Source organism: Pleurodeles waltl, chromosome 5 (genome assembly GCF_031143425.1).
Source record: "Pleurodeles waltl isolate 20211129_DDA chromosome 5, aPleWal1.hap1.20221129, whole genome shotgun sequence".
NCBI classification, from domain to species: Eukaryota; Metazoa; Chordata; class Amphibia; order Caudata; family Salamandridae; genus Pleurodeles; species Pleurodeles waltl.
This window is the reverse complement of record NC_090444.1, coordinates 960,838,732-960,854,768: the sequence shown is the minus strand read 5'-3', so window position 1 is coordinate 960,854,768 and position 16,037 is coordinate 960,838,732. Positions and strand designations below refer to the sequence as shown.

At 47.3% G+C, this 16,037-nt stretch overlaps 1 protein-coding gene across 2 annotated transcripts in view; it reads right to left on the bottom strand.

Annotated features, from left to right (window-relative positions):
* The window catches only part of AHCTF1 (AT-hook containing transcription factor 1), a 1,009,458-nt gene that overhangs the window by 123,472 nt on the left and 869,949 nt on the right, over positions 1 to 16,037 (bottom strand). For both annotated transcript variants that reach the window (XM_069235080.1, XM_069235081.1), the window contains one exon: positions 12,306 to 12,502. In XM_069235080.1, coding sequence (XP_069091181.1) covers positions 12,306 to 12,502 — 197 coding nt within the window. The remainder of the gene's footprint in view (positions 1 to 12,305; positions 12,503 to 16,037) is intronic.

Genomic DNA, 16,037 nt, shown 5'->3' with positions numbered 1-16,037 from the left:
TGGGATTTGTGCCACCAGTGCGTGCTGGGAGCATCAACTTCGGGAGCAGCTTTGGAGAATGTAGATTGTGTGAAGCCAGCATTGTTCCAGATCTGATATCGGATCCATAAGACCCATTGAAGCCGGGGCCAAAGCTCCTGGCGTGGAATCGGACGATGCCTCAGACAACCCCGTGGGCCCCAAAGGTGCTCCGGCAGGGTGGCCCGCTCAAATACAAGACGCATAGCCTCGTAAAATTCCTTTAATTGAGCGGGAGTCGCTCCGGCTTCCGGAAAAGGAGTAAGGCGTGGAAATGGCCCTGGCAATGGTTCCACAGAACTGTGCCTGGAACGTTGACGTTTCAGAGTCATCTCAATGGACGACATGAGGTTGAAGTCTGCTTAGACTGCTTCTTCATTTTGTGCCTCTGCCCCCAGTCCCAGAGGACCTCCAATGGAATGAAGAGGACTTGGGGCTCCTAGAGCGGTCCATCGTCTTCCTCCTTAATTGGGAATGTGACTTCCAAAGATGGCAACTGCCGGAAAGCCATTAGCTTTAGGGACTGCTCTCAAAGCTTTCAGGGCCATGGCCTAACAGTGCAAGCATGATTTCGAGTAGTGGTCGGGCTTGAGACACCAAAGGCATCCCTGATAGTGATCTGTCACCGACATGGCAGGCGCTACATGGCGTAAATCCTGTATTCCTCGAGGTCATCCCTCATAAACACAAAAAAATACTCAACAAAAGGGTCGCAAAAGGACAGTAAAAAAAGCCAGTGGGATAGTTCTATCCTGGATCTGCACTTAACTAGTGTGGAAGTAAAAGAACTGACGCACGCATGCCTGGTGGTTGCCTTTATACACGAACGTGGTAGGAAGCTGGCCTGGTGTGTGGTAAGCACCTACGGTGTTATCACCTTATACCAGGTTTAGGTATACCTTATTAGTGAAATGTGGACACTGTCTAGGAAGCCAGGGCTCTCGAGTAGCTATGGATGAGTAGCCAAGACTGATCTATGGGACATGCAAAGCTTATGCAATACCACTATAGTCACAGAGCACTATCACACTTGAAAGCTACACAGTGTTACAAAAATAAAGGTACTTTATAAAGGCAGCACAAATACTAGAATACCGAATAGGCAGCCCCCCAACTGGAGGTAAGTAATGAAAATGTCACTTACCCAGTGTACATCTGTTCGTGGCATCAGTCGCTGAGATTCACATGGTATGCATGAGCTCGCCATCTGGTGTTGGGTCGGAGTGTTACAAGTTGTTTTTCTTCGAAGAAGTGTTTTCGAGTCACGGGACCGAGTGACTCCACCTTCTGTGCTCATTGCGCATGGGCGTCGACTCCATCTTCGATTGTTTTCCCCGCAGAGGGTGAGGTAGGAGTTGTACTATAGTAATAGTGCCCGCGCAATGAAAAATGTAAGTATGTACCTATTAAAGGATTAAGTAATATATATACAAATGTACAAAATTGAAGGTAACTTCTGAACTGCTACAGGCTTCCGGGGAGGTGGGTGGGTCCATGTGAATCTCAGCGACTGATGCCACGAACAGATGTACACTGGGTAAGTGACATTTTCAGTTCGATGGCATCTGTCGCTGTAGATACACATGGTATGCATAGACTAGTAAGCAGTTAGTTCCCCATAAGCGGTGGTTTAGCCTGTAGGAGTAGAAGTTGTCTGAAATAGAGTTCTTAATACAGCTTGACCTACTGTAGCTTGTTGTGCGGATAGCACATCTATACAGTAGTGTTTGGTGAATGTGTGAGGCGTAGACCAAGTGGCTGCCTTACATATTTCTTGCATTGGGATGTTTCCTAAAAAGGCCATTGAAGCACCTTTTTTCCTTGTTGAATGTGCCCTGGGAGTAATGGGCAGTTGTCTTTTTGCTTTAAGGTAGCAGATTTGGATGCATTTAACTATCCATCTGGCTATACCTTGTTTTGATATTGGGTTACCTGCATGAGGTTTTTGGAATGCAATAAATAGCTGTTTAGTTTTTCTGATGTTCTTCGTTCTGTCAATGTAGTACATTAATGCTCTTTTGACATCTAATGTATGTAGTGCTCTTTCAGCCACAGAATCTGGCTGTGGGAAGAATACTGGTAGTTCTACCGTTTGATTTAGATGGAATGGAGAAATAACTTTTGGTAAAAATTTTGGATTAGGTCGTAGGACGACCTTATTTTTATGTATTTGTATAAAAGGCTCTTGTGTTGTGAACGCTTGAATTTCACTTACTCTTCTTAGAGATGTAATGGCGATGAGAAAGGCAACTTTCCAGGTGAGGAATTGTATTCCGCAAGAGTGCATGGGTTCGAAGGGTGGGCCCATGAGTCTTGTTAGAACCACGTTTAGGTTCCATGAAGGAACAGGTGGTGTTCTTGGTGGTATAATTCTTTTAAGCCCTTCTATGAATGCTTTGATAACTGGTATCCTATACAAGGAAGTTGAATATGTAGTTTGCAGGTATGCAGATATTGCTGCAAGGTGTATTTTAATAGAAGAGAAGGCTAGCTTTGCTTTTTGTAAATGGAGCAAGTAATTGACTATATGTTTTGGAGTTGCCTCTAGTGGTTGTATCTGATTATGATGGCAGTACCAAACAAATCTTTTCCACTTACTTGCGTAGCAGTGTCTAGTGGATGGCCTTCTGGCCTGCTTTATGACTTCCATACACTCTTGGCTAAGTTGTAAGTGTCCGAATTCTAGGATTTCAGGAGCCAGATTGCTAGATTCAGCGATGCTGGGTCCGGGTGTCTGATCTGTTGGTTGTGTTGCGTTAACAGATCTGGTTTGTTGGGCAGTTTGATGTGTGGTACTACAGACAGATCTAGCAGTGTTGTGTACCAGGGTTGTCTTGCCCACGTTGGTGCTATTAAAATGAGTTTGAGTTTGTTTTGACTCAATTTGTTTACTAGGTAAGGAAGGAGAGGGAGAGGAGGAAAAGCGTAAGCAAATATTCCTGACCAGTTCATCCATAGGGCATTGCCTTGGGATTGCTTGTGTGGGTATCTGGACGCGAAGTTTTGGCATTTTGCGTTCTCTTTTGTTGCAAATAAGTCTATTTGTGGTGTTCCCCAGAGTGTGAAGTAGGTGTTCAGAATTTGTGGGTGGATTTCCCATTCGTGGACTTGCTGGTGATCTCGAGAGAGATTGTCTGCCAGCTGATTCTGGATCCCCGGAATAAACTGTGCTATTAGACCAATTTGATGGTGGATTGCCCACTTCCATATTTTTTGAGCTAACAAGCTTAACTGCGTTGAATGTGTTCCTCCTTGTTTGTTTAGATAATACATCGTTGTCATGTTGTCTGTTTTGACAAGGATGTATTTGTGGGTTATGATTGGTTGGAAAGCTTTTAGTGCTTGAAAAACTGCTAATAATTCTAGATGATTTATATGCAGTTTTGTTTGATGTATGTTCCATTGTCCTCTTATGTTGTGTTGATTGAGATGTGCTCCCCACCCTGTCATGGAAGCATCTGTTGTTATTACGTACTGTGGCACTGGGTCTTGGAAAGGCCGCCCTCTGTTTAAATTTATACTGTTCCACCATAGAAGCGATAGGTAAGTTTGGCGGTCTAGCAACACCAGATCTAGAAGGTGACCCTGTGCTTGAGACCACTGTGAGGCTAGGCACTGTTGTAAGGGCCTCATGTGCAGTCTTGCGTTTGGGACAATGGCTATGCATGAGGACATCATGCCTAGGAGCTGTAGTATTGTTCTTGCTTGTATTGTTTGGTTTGGAGACATGTGTTGAATGACCCTGTTGAAATTGTGGATCCTTTGTGGAGTTGGCGTTGCTACTCCTTTTGTCGTGTCTATTATGGCTCCTAGATATTGCTGTACTTTGCTTGGCAGAATGTTTGATTTTGCAAAGTTGACGGTGAACCCTAGATTGTAGAGGGTTTGTATGACTTGATTTGTGTGGTTTGAGCATTGTGTGAGCGAACTGGTTTTGATTAGCCAGTCGTCTAGATACGGGAACACATGTATTTGCTGCCTTCTGATGTGTGCAGCGACTACTGCTAGGCATTTTGTGAATACTCTTGGAGCGGTTGTTAAACCAAAAGGCAATACTTTGAATTGGTAATGTATTCCTTTGAATACAAACCTTAGATATTTCCTGTGTGATTGATGTATTGGTATATGGAAATATGCGTCCTTGAGGTCTAGGGTTGTCATGTAGTCGTGTTTTCTGAGCAATGGTAACACTTCTTGTAGTGTGACCATGTGAAAGTGGTCTGATTTGATGAATGTGTTTACTACCCTGAGGTCTAGAATTGGTCTCAGTGTTTCGTCCTTTTTTGGTATCAAGAAGTACAGTGAATAAACTCCTGTGTTTATTTGTGTGCTTGGTACTAATTCTATTGCATTTTTTTGCAGTAGTGCTTGAACTTCTATCTCTAGAAGCTGTGAATGGTATTTTGATAAATTTTGTGATTTTGGTGGTATGTCTGGAGGGAATTGCATAAATTCTATGCAATAACCATGTTGGATAATTGCTAGGACCCATGTGTCTGTAGTTATTTTGTCCCATGCTTCGTAATATTGATGTATCCTCCCCCCCACTGGTGTTGTGTGGGAGGGGTGAGTGACGTGTGAGTCACTGCTTGTTGGTAGTGGTTTTGGGGCTTTGAAATCTTCCTCTATTCCTAGGAAATTGCCCCCCTCTATACTGGCCCCGAAAACCTCCCCTGTACTGTCCCTGGTAGGTGGGCGGTGCGGACTGTGAGGTGCTAGCTTGTGTGGCCTGACCCCGAAACCCTCCTCTAAAAGGTGTTTTGCGGAAGGTGTTATAAGATCCTCTGCTCTGCGGGGAGTAGAGTGCGCCCATGGCCTTGGCAGTGTCAGTGTCCTTCTTGAGCTTTTCTATGGCTGTGTCGACCTCCGGACCGAACAGAAGTTTCTCGTTTACTGGCATGTTAAGCACTGCCTGCTGAATTTCTGGCTTGAATCCAGACGTTCTGAGCCATGCGTGCCTACGGATGGTAACCGACGTATTAATGGTTCTTGCGGCCGTGTCTGCTGCATCCATGGAGGAGCGTATTTGATTGTTGGAAATGTTTTGACCCTCCTCAACAACCTGTTTTGCTCTTTTTTGCAGATCTTTTGGGAGATGTTCAATGAGATGCTGCATCTCATCCCAGTGGGCTCTGTCGTATCGCGCTAGCAGCGCTTGTGAATTTGCGATGCGCCACTGGTTTGCTGCTTGGACAGCAACCCTCTTCCCGGCTGCATCGAACTTCCTACTTTCTTTATCTGGGGGAGGTGCATCCCCAGAAGTGTGTGAGTTTGCCCGTTTTCTGGCAGCCCCTACCACCACAGAGTCTGGTGGCAGCTGAGAGGTGATGAATACAGGGTCCGTAGGAGGCGCCTTATACTTTTTGTCCACCCTAGGCGTCACTGCCCTACTTTTAACTGGCTCCTTGAAAATGTCCTTTGCATGGCGTAGCATGCCTGGGAGCATCGGCAGGCTTTGGTAGGAGCTGTGGGTTGAGGAGAGGGTGTTAAATAAAAAATCATCCTCTACTTGTTCCGAGTGTAGTTCCACATTATGGAATAATGCTGCTCTAGCCACCACTTGTGAGTAGGCTGTGCTGTCTTCCGGTGGTGATGGCCTAGTTGGGTATGTGTCTGGGCTGTTATCAGACACTGGTGCGTCATACAAGTCCCACGCATCCTGATCTTGGTCATCGTGGCTCATGGCGGTGTGAGCTGGCGAATGTGACGGGGTGTAAGTTGGCGAAGCCGGAGTTACAGGTGGAGGCGAGGGAGGAGGTGTTACCTTTTGTGCTGTTTGTTGCTGAGGAGTAAACTGAAGCGTTCTCTTTCGTTTGACAGGTGGAAGGGTACTGATCTTCCCAGTCCCCTGCTGAATAAAGATACGCTTTTGCGTGTGATCCACGTCAGTGGATTGCAGTTCTTGTTCAAATCTATGTTTCTTCATTTGAGAAGACATAGAATGCTCTTCAGTGTAGGAGCCAGAAACAGGGTCTGATGTCGCTTTTTTCGGCTCCGAAAACCCTGTCGATTGTTTTTTCGGCTCCGAGGTAACCTTCCTCTTTTTCTGTGCCGAAAATTCTGGGCCTCTATGGTCTTCGGCGCCACTGTTTCGGCGTCGATCCGTGTCGACACCGAACTCTCGGTGTCGATGCTTCTGTTTAGCAGTCTCTCGGTCTCGAGGAGGCTGCGTGCCGGTGTCTCGACCGGAGTCGGACGATCTCGACACTGAATGGGCCTTTTTCGGTGCCGATTGTTGGTCACCGAGAATTTGGGTGGAGCCATGGCCGGTTGGCAGTGGCGTCCCCTGGGCCTTCTTTCCTTTTTTAAGGTTTGATCTCGACGTCTTACTCACAGTTCTTGTAGAGTGTAGCTCGTCGGAGTCTGAATCCTGGATGGAAAAGGATTCCTCCTGTTCCTCTTCTGTCTCGAACTGTCGACGCTCTTTTGGCGTGGACGCCATCTGCAGTCTTCTCGCTCGACGGTCGCGCAGAGTTTTTCGGGACCGGAACGCCCGACAGGCCTCACAGGATTCTTCGCTGTGCTCGGGTGACAGGCACAGATTACAGACCGAGTGTAGGTCCGTATAAGGATATTTGTTGTGGCATTCGGGGCAGAATCGAAACGGGGTCCGTTCCATCGGCGTTGTCCTCCACGCGGTCGGGCCGACTAGGCCCCGACGGGGTGCCGAAATCTACCCCGAAGGGCACCGAAGCGCTTCGATGTTCAACGCGTCGTCGTATGTGTCTATCTCTAACCGGATCGCAACGATACCGTCGAAAATCTTCCGTCTTCAGCTATCTTTCCGTTCCGAAACTCGGAGCGACAGGAACACGTCCGAACCCGATGGCGGAAAGAAAACAATCGAAGATGGAGTCGACGCCCATGCGCAATGAGCACAGAAGGTGGAGTCACTCGGTCCCGTGACTCGAAAACACTTCTTCGAAGAAAAACAACTTGTAACACTCCGACCCAACACCAGATGGCGAGCTCATGCATACCATGTGTATCTACAGCGACAGATGCCATCGAACACACTATTATATACCCATTAGAAATCAATAAAGAGCATGGAAAGCAATGAGTAAAGGTAAACAGTGAGAGCCCTAGCTGAGGGCCAAACCATAGGCTAAAAAAGTGGAATGTAAAATGCAGTCCCCCACTCAAGGAAGTGGAATCAGAATGGAGCTGGAGGAACTAGGAACCCTAAGAGGTGAGTACCAGAGTGACCCCCAGCGACCAGGAGAGGTGAGGTGAGGTAAGTACCTGGTTTTGCCCAAAACCAACTGGAGAACTTTGGGGTTATGCAAGACCCAAATAAGACTGGACTAACCCAAAGGTGGATCCTAGCAGAAGAGGACCTGCAAAGGAAGGGGACCAAGAGCAGGTCGTGATGGAGTGTCCGGTTGTGACAGCAGACACTACCTACCCTTCTGAGGATGCAGGACCAGGTCGTCGGGGGACGAAGAAGACCAGCAGTGCAGCACACAAGATGAAGAGGTGTTCCTGGAGTGATGTCCCACGTTGTCAGTCGGGTTGCAGTCGGTAAGTGGTGTTGGAGAACCACCAACAAGCCTTGGCAAATGCAACAGAGGAAGAAGACGAGTTACAAGGTTGAAGAGGACCAGCAAGGCCCAGGAGACTCGAACCAAGGAGGGAAGTCACGGGTGATGCTCAGCAAGATGAGACCGCTCCCACAGCCAACCCAGTGGTAGCAGGCACTGCGGTCGCAGTGAGGACCACTCAGCACACCTGAAGAGGAGTCTCACGTTGCTGGAGCAGCAGGCAGAAGACTACTTTACAGGAAGGCGTGCTGGGAGCAGGGGCTACACAAAGCCTGAAGATCCCATGCAGGAGGAGCAAACAAGCCTTGGTAGCTGCAAGAGCTGCAGCGCACAGGGGTACTGTCCGGCAAGGAGAGGGAAGGGCATACCGTCTCTCAAGTACCCTTAAATTATACCAATTCCCAAAACCAAAATTGTGATTCGGTAACAGCTTACCAAATTACAATGTGCCCTTTGTACATTCAAAAATGCCTTTCTGTGTTTGTAAACAGCCCGTTTCTGTAAATCGGGCCATTTGCGAACGTAAAAAGGCTTTTTACATCTGGCCCTCAGTTAGGTGAACCCACACCTAGGAAACTGCTATAGCACTCTAACCACTGTCAAAGGTGTACAGCCTCCAGGCAAAGGTCCCTGGAATTAACTTTACCCTGCTTGTTGCCATACCACATGGCAGTGGTGTAGTTTGTGAGAACTTGAACCAGCCTCCTCTTCATGCATGGCAGGGAGGCCTTCAGAGCCAGACGAATGGCCCAAAACTCCAGTAGATTGATGAGGAGCTTGCTCTCTGCCGGAGGACAAAGTTCCCTAACTTCCACCTCCCTTAGGTAACCTTCCGAGCCCAGCAAGGATGTGTCCATCGCCACCATCAGCTCCAGATGGGAGAGGGAGATGGGCCTGCCGCTAGACCAATTGCGTTGAGCTGCAACCACTGTAAATCTCGAGCAGGCTCCTATGAGACCGGGATGCCAATGTCCATTTAGCCTTAATGCTGGGCCCAATGGAACAGAGCATACATATTAAACCTAGCGCAACTGACAAGGAGGATGCAGCAGGAGGCTACAAAAAGCTTCAGTGCTGCTCTCACCATGATCCACAAACAAGTCTGAAGAATCGGCATCACAGCCCTAATGCCTAACTCATTGTGGGGGAAGGAAAGCCCTGAACTCCAGAGGCTAAGATTACCAGTGTGAATGGAAGCCTCTGTAAATGGACCAGCTTGGAATTGAGCTTGTTGACAGTGAACCCTAATGACATCATCTGGTGTCCGGGACTCACTGTGGCAAGCCCATCTTTAACAGTCAGTCGTTGAGCTACAGGTATACTGGTGTGCCTAACCTCCGAAGATGGGCAGCGAATGCCATAATCACTTTTGTGCAAACCCCAGGGGCACTGGCAAGGTCGAAGGGGAGTACAGCAAACTGAAAATGTTGCTGGCCTACTTTGAACTTCAGATAATGTCTGTGGGACTGTAAAATGGGTATATGAAAATTAGCATCCTGCAGTTCCACAGGCACCATCTAATCCCCTGGGTCCAGAGCAGACACGATTTGAGCCAGCATGAACATTTTGAATTTGTCCTTCAACAGGAAGGCATTCAAAGGCTGAAGGTCCAAGAATAAGCCTGATGACCCTGTACTCCTTTGGAACTCGGAATAGGAAAAGTAACAACCCCTCTTTTTTCACAGTCCGGTACCCTCATGATACAACTTTGGAGAGCAACAGCCACAAACCTGCAACAGAATGGGAAGGTGCTCATCTGAAATTTGCCCCGGAGTGGAAGGAACAGTGGGGCGTGATGAAGAGAAAAGACAGGGCATAGCCATTTTGAATAATTTCAAGACCCATCTGTCGGGCATGATGGTTTGTAAAGGTGGTTGGAAATTATGAATCCTGGACTCTCCGTGTTGGGAGTGTGCCACTAAGTGCAAACTAAAGTGGTTTGGTGGTTGTTGCAGCAGTGGAAACGAGAATTGGAGAACCGATGCCCCTTCTGGCCTGCATGCTGACTGACCAACCTACATCCTTGAAAGGACAGGGGTGTCTGCTGCACTTGCTGTGCTGGCTTTCTCTGTCTATATGCCAGCCTTCTGGAAAAACCTCCAAACTTTCTCAAGTGGTGTGGAAGCAGTTCAGCAGGGATCAGCTGTCCCAAACAGCACGTCGTAGCTCTGCTGTCTTTAAAGCGCTCCAATGTAGAGTTCCCCTTTTGATGGGATTCATCAAAAGGCAAATCCATGAGAAAGTCATGCACATCACAGGACAATCCTGTGGACTGCAGCGAGCATGGCCCTGAAATTCATGCCAGTCTCCGCAAATCAAACATATGCAGCATGGCCTCCAAAAAGACCTCGATCTGCTACATGGTTGATGATGTTATGGGAAATTCAGGGCGTGTAGGGGACCAGCTGAAAAACCTATTCTGTGGCCAAAGACCTCAAAATGGTGTGACTAACGTCATGGTGCCATCAAGACTTCTCTTTAGCGTCAGAGTGGCGGGATTGGGTGGAATCCTACTTTGATTTCTTATTCTTGGACTTAGCAGAAGAGCTCTAGCACGAAGGTGAGAGGTCACAGGAATGGCCTTGAGAGCAAGCCCAAGCTTGGAACATAAGTAGGGTATGCAAACACCACAAATACTTGTGTTTGGTGCACACAGCTTCACTTCCTGATGTAGGATAGCCTTAGTGTATATGACGGCACACTTCTCACACAACTGAGTCTTGTACCAAGCCCGGACACCAAAGACAACTCTTGTGGGTCAATGTTAGACGTCTGCTTCCTGCAGTTGCAGCATGGAACAAAACTAACAAGTTACTTACCTTTGATAACACATTATTTGGTAGGGACTATCTAGCTGCAGATTCCTTACCTTTGATTTTCCTGGGCCTCAGGCTGGATCCAGAAAATTTTGGAAAGCAGTAGCACTTGTGCTTGCCTTCGGGTGGCTCCATTCGGCTCCGCTTGGCGCAGCTGGTTCCGGAAATTACGTTGCAGTCACCTATATAGGTGCCGCTCAGGTGTCAGTTACTTTTATCATGACTTTCCACGCCAGAAGCGTAGAGCCGTGGCAAGGGCTGGCGCAATGTAAATCAAAATTAAGGCCCTGAAAAAGTAATCACCCTAACACTAGTAACAAGTCTGTAGAGCGGGAAGGCGTGGGTGGGTGTAAGGAATCTGCAGCATGATAGAGTCTCTACCAGATAATGCGTTACCGAAGGTAAGTAACTTGTTCATCTGACAGACACTTCTAGCTGCAGATTCCTTACCTTTGATTAGATACCCAAGCCATAATCCGCTGGCAGTGGGCTGCGGACAATGTTTCAGAGTAAAAAGTCCTGAAGGACAGAACGGGCGAAATGCCCGTCCCTGCAGACCGGACTGTCCAGGAAGTAGTGTTTGGCGAACATGTACAGGGATGCCCACGCTGCTGCCTTGCAAATGTCCTGGACTGGGACTCCAAGTGCCACGTCTCTATTTTGCTCCCACATACCCCACAAAGAGTTGGTTGTCCATCCGAAACTCTTGTGTGGTCAAGGTAGAACGAAAACTATCTTTTTGAGTCCAGCCGGTGGAGTAGCTCCTCCTCCTTAGAGGGATGTGGGGGAGCAAAGAAGGTGGGCAAGGTGACAGTTTGACCCAGATGGAATAGGGTCACCACCATGGGAAGGACGGAGACACAGGGGAGTAGCACTACCTTTTCTGGAAACACCATGAGTTATGGCAGCTTAGATGATTAGGCCTGTATGTCACTCACCCTCCAGGCAGATGCTATTGCCACAAAGAAGGCTGTCTTGACGGTGAGCAGCTGGAGGGGACAATTGTACAGTGGCTCCAAAGGTGTACACATGAGGTATTTGAGAAGTAGATTGAGATCCCATTGACGCATGACAAAGGGCGTAAGGGGAAACATATTTACAAGCCGTTTAAGAAACCTATTTACAATAGGGGGCCTGAAAAGAGAGGGTTGATCAGGCAGCCGCAGAAAGGCTGACCGAGCAGAGAGGTAGCCCTAAGTGTGCCCAGAGAGGAACCCTGTTGGGAAAGTGAAAGAATGAAGAGAAGAATATCGGATAGAGAATAAGAGAGCGGATCTATAGACTTCACTGTACAATATCTTTGCCAACGGCAGGATTACACTGTTTTTGTGGAGGAATGCTTGGCTGCAAAGATAACGTTACAGACTTCGGGAGGAAGGTTGAAAGCTGTCAACTACCGCCGCTCAATATCCACGCTTGAAGGAGCAGAGTTCACAGGTTCGGGTGGAGGACCCTCCCCTGCTGCTGCACAAAAGATCCTCCCAAAGGGGCAGCCTGAACAGAGGATCAATGTTCATTTTCAGAAGCTCGGGATGCTAGACTTTCCGTGCCCAGTCCGGAGCCATAAGGATTACTTGTGCCCGGTCGTTCTTGAGAACTGTGGGCAGGACTGGTGTGGGCGGAAAGGCATACAAGAGGCCTGAGCTCCACTCGCAACGAAAAGCGTCGTCGAGCAAGTGCCGCCTTGGAAACTCCAATGTGCAATACTGTAGAAATTGCGTGTTCTCGTCGGAGGCGAACAGATCTAACCAAGGCTCACCAAACTGCTGAAAGAGATCTTGTACCACCTCTGAAAGGAGACGCCACTTGTGATCCTCTACGCATAGACAGCTAAGTTTGTCCACCCTGGTTATAAGGTGTCTACACAAAACAAAAGTTAGAACAGAAGCCAACAATAGACAGAAGTGAAATAAAACTGAATAATTACATGAATTAGAGTTGTTACAGGATCTATGGATTCCAACTGTACGCCGGGCAAAGATATATACTCTTCTCCAGTTTTCGTTTTCTCCAGTGTTTCAACCTCAATGTTATCTTCATTTGAGTCTTCATGATAACTCTCTTCAAACTTATTTTCAGAGGGGGTGCTGGTAAAATCATCACTATCGTGTATAGTGATCACAGCTGTGGGAAAAGTGCATTAGATTAGAGATCTACCATTGAGATTAGACTATTAGTTTATAAACTATTTTTTTTTTAGATCCTACCTTTATTTAATAATACCATTTAACATAAAATGTTTTACATAAACACCAGTAAAACATAAGACAATAGCTCATTATAGGTACAATTTAGAGATGTTGGTCACTGTCAACTTTTTTCTCTAATCTTACAATTATTCTTTAACAGGAGAAAGAAAAACAAAGCCACATAAAACGGCAATATGGTGCTTAATAAAATGGATTAATTTTGGGACTGGAATGTCCCCTGCATGCAATACGGGTGTGTAACCCTGCCCGAGTGACTCAACTGCAGGTGAAACTGGTTTGTCATGCTAACACGCTAATCTAGCATACAAAGAGGACTGTACATGCTATATCTAAAGTCAGTCACCAGGCTTGACGTGTCCGGGAGGCTACCCAGCTTTCCTTCTTTAATTACATACGATTAATGAAAAAGTTACTTACATTTGGTAGCACCTACATACTGGATCTAAAATATCTTGAGCAGTACCCCTGCCTGCCGGTTTGCGATATCGATTGGCTCTATGTCGTCATTGTCCGTGCCAGATGTGATGAGTGCAGTGCCTATATAGGTGCCACTCTAACGTGCTGACATCAGAATCTTTACGTGACTATTGCTGTGCCAGAAGCATGAATCCACATCAGAAGGCCGATTTACCAGTGTGCAGATGCTAAGGGCCTTTTAGGAAGGAGAAATGATCTGCAGAACAATGAGGATGTAGGGCCGGTAAGCAGTGTGTGGCTAGATTGTCTCCAACAGATAAGATGTTACAGAAGCTAAGTAACTTGTTCATCTGATAGACGTCTAGCTACAGAGCCCTTTAGTAAAAATAGATACCAAAAGCAATAACTTTCCAGAGGTAGGTCTGCAAACCTGGTGTGACCAAATTGTCCTGGAAGACCGAAGGGGCAAAGCGCCCATTACGATGGAACAGACTGTCAAGGCAGTAGGGTGTGGTAAATATGAGAAAGGATGTCCACGTAGTAGCATGACAGATGTCCAGCACAGGTACTCTGCAACATAATGCAGTGGTCACAGCTTTGGCTCTGGTAGAACGAGCCCAAAGGCCTCAGTTGGTTCCTTCTTGGCCGATGTGCAGCAGATTTGTCTGCGGAGTACAATCCATCTGGAGATGGTCTGTTTCTACATTCCTTCTTCTTCACTCTGGTGAACCCAACAAAGATCTGATTGTCCCCCCCCGTGGTCTTTGGTGCGATGGATATATAATGAATGTTTTTTTTTGGGTCTCAACTGCTGCCACTCAATCTCCAGACATGAAGGCAATGCATGCACAGTCAGGTATAGGACCCTGTCCTGTCGCTGCAACAAGAAACCTTCATGAAGAGGCAGCCTGATCAGCAGACAGACCTCAAGCTCAGGAGTTCGGGACACCACACTATGAGCCCAATATGGAGCCACTAGGATAACTTGGGCCCGGTCTGTCTGATGATCTTGAGAACATGAGACAGAAGTGGTATCAGCGGAAAGGCATACAGGAGTCCTGAGTGCCACCTGAGATGAAGAGTCTGAGGGTACGCAACTTTGGAAATTCAAAGGAACAGGCTGACATTGCGGGTTCTCAGCGGAGGCGATTAGATCTAAGCAAGGTTCTCTGCATCGTGGAAGAGACCTTGCATCACCTCCAGATGGAGATGTCATTCATGATATGCAAGGCATAGACAGTTGCGTTTGTACGCCCTGGCGTTCAGAGAGTCTGTCAGCTGTTGTATGACCAGGAAACGTTACAGCTATGACCCCACTCTGCCCTATTTGTTTGCAGTACCATATGGCGGTAGTGTTGTTCAAGAACACCTAAACCAGCCTTCATTTAATTCACTCAAGCCTGCCACAGCTTTTGACCCTCCCCTACTGCATAACTCCATTGGCCCTGGTTATAAAGTGTCTTGACAAAATAATGGTTGGAAAGGAAGTGAACAAACATACATGAAAACAAAACTAAATATTTACTTGAATTTGAATTGTTACTGGATTTATGGATTCCACTTGTACGCAGATCAAAGAAATATACCCTGCTCCAGTTTATTTTGTCCAATGTTTCAACATCAGTGTTATTTTCATTGGAGTCTGCATGATAACTCTTCTAACTTGTTCCCAGAGGAGGTGCTGGTAAATGCATTACTATAGTGATCACAGCTGTGGGAAAATGCATTAGGTTAAATATTCCATGGCCCCAGTCTGCCGTTTGTTGTACTACCCATTGGCTGTAGTGTTTGTGAACACCAGAACCAGCCTTCCCTTGATGAACGGTAGGAAGACTTTCATTGCTGAGTTAATCACTCCCAACTCCAACAAGATGATGAGTCCTCTGATCTCCATCCCTCTCAAATGGCCGCCCCAATCCAGGCATGACTTACGTGTCACCACTCTGGGTGGGGAAGGAAGAGGGGTCAGCCACAATTGCAGATCTTTTGCAGTGCTCCCCGATATCTGAACTAGGTCAGAGAGATTCCCCTGGTGTTATGCCCACTGGGACTTCAGATCAACTGCAGAGCCTGCATATGCCACACAGCATACTTCACTTGCACGATGTAAGGAGGCCATCAGACCTGAAATTGTTATGGCCTATCGTGAACTACAGGTAATAATGGAAATATGAGTATGGCAGATCTAACGTTAACCAACCAGTCTCCAGGGCAGACAGGACCTCAGCCAACAGGAGCATTTTAAATTGCGCCTTTTTCAGGAAGGAGTTAAGGGGTGACAATCTAGTACAGGACAGAGGCCTCCTTTCCTTTGGTGCAAGGAAGTAGTGGGAATAGCTACCACGACCTAGTTCTGATGTCAGCACCCTCTCAATGGCTCCTTTGGTCAAAAGAGTCCATTCTCTCGGTCTAAGGACAGTGGCAGGGGAGGTGGGGTATCTTTGAATTTTGGGCATAACCACGGCGAACAATTTGGAGCTCCCACTTGTCTGATGTTCTAGCTTGCCAGTGGGACTGGTGGTGCCTGATCCTGCTGCCAACAGGCTGCCTGTGATACTTCGAGGGTACATTGAAGAGGGTTGGCGGCTGCCAGGTTGGGTGGCGGACTGGGCATATCTCTGATCCTAGGTCCCACAAGGCCTGTGGGAGATGCATCCTTGGCCACAAAAGAAATGCGGAGTCTGACAGCCATGGTGCCTGGGTAGAAAGGGACACAGCTGTTAGCTGCTACTGTAGCCATGGGCAGAGCTAAAGGCTTAGTGTGGCTGGCGTGGGACCATGTTAATTCCCTATGACTGGTCGGTGGGGGGGCCTACTGTATTAAAGGTCTGAATAGGCCTTATTCCTCAACAGACAAGGGCATAGAAGGGCACATCCCTAAGAGATGCATGGATATACCCCAAGAAGCGTGTTAACTGCAGCATGGCATGGTGGCAAACCGCCACCGATGAGGCATCCTGTCTACCCAGCTAGTGTGTTGTGTTTAGTCCTCAGTGTATCATGGACTTTACTGCATCCCTGCCACGCGCAAT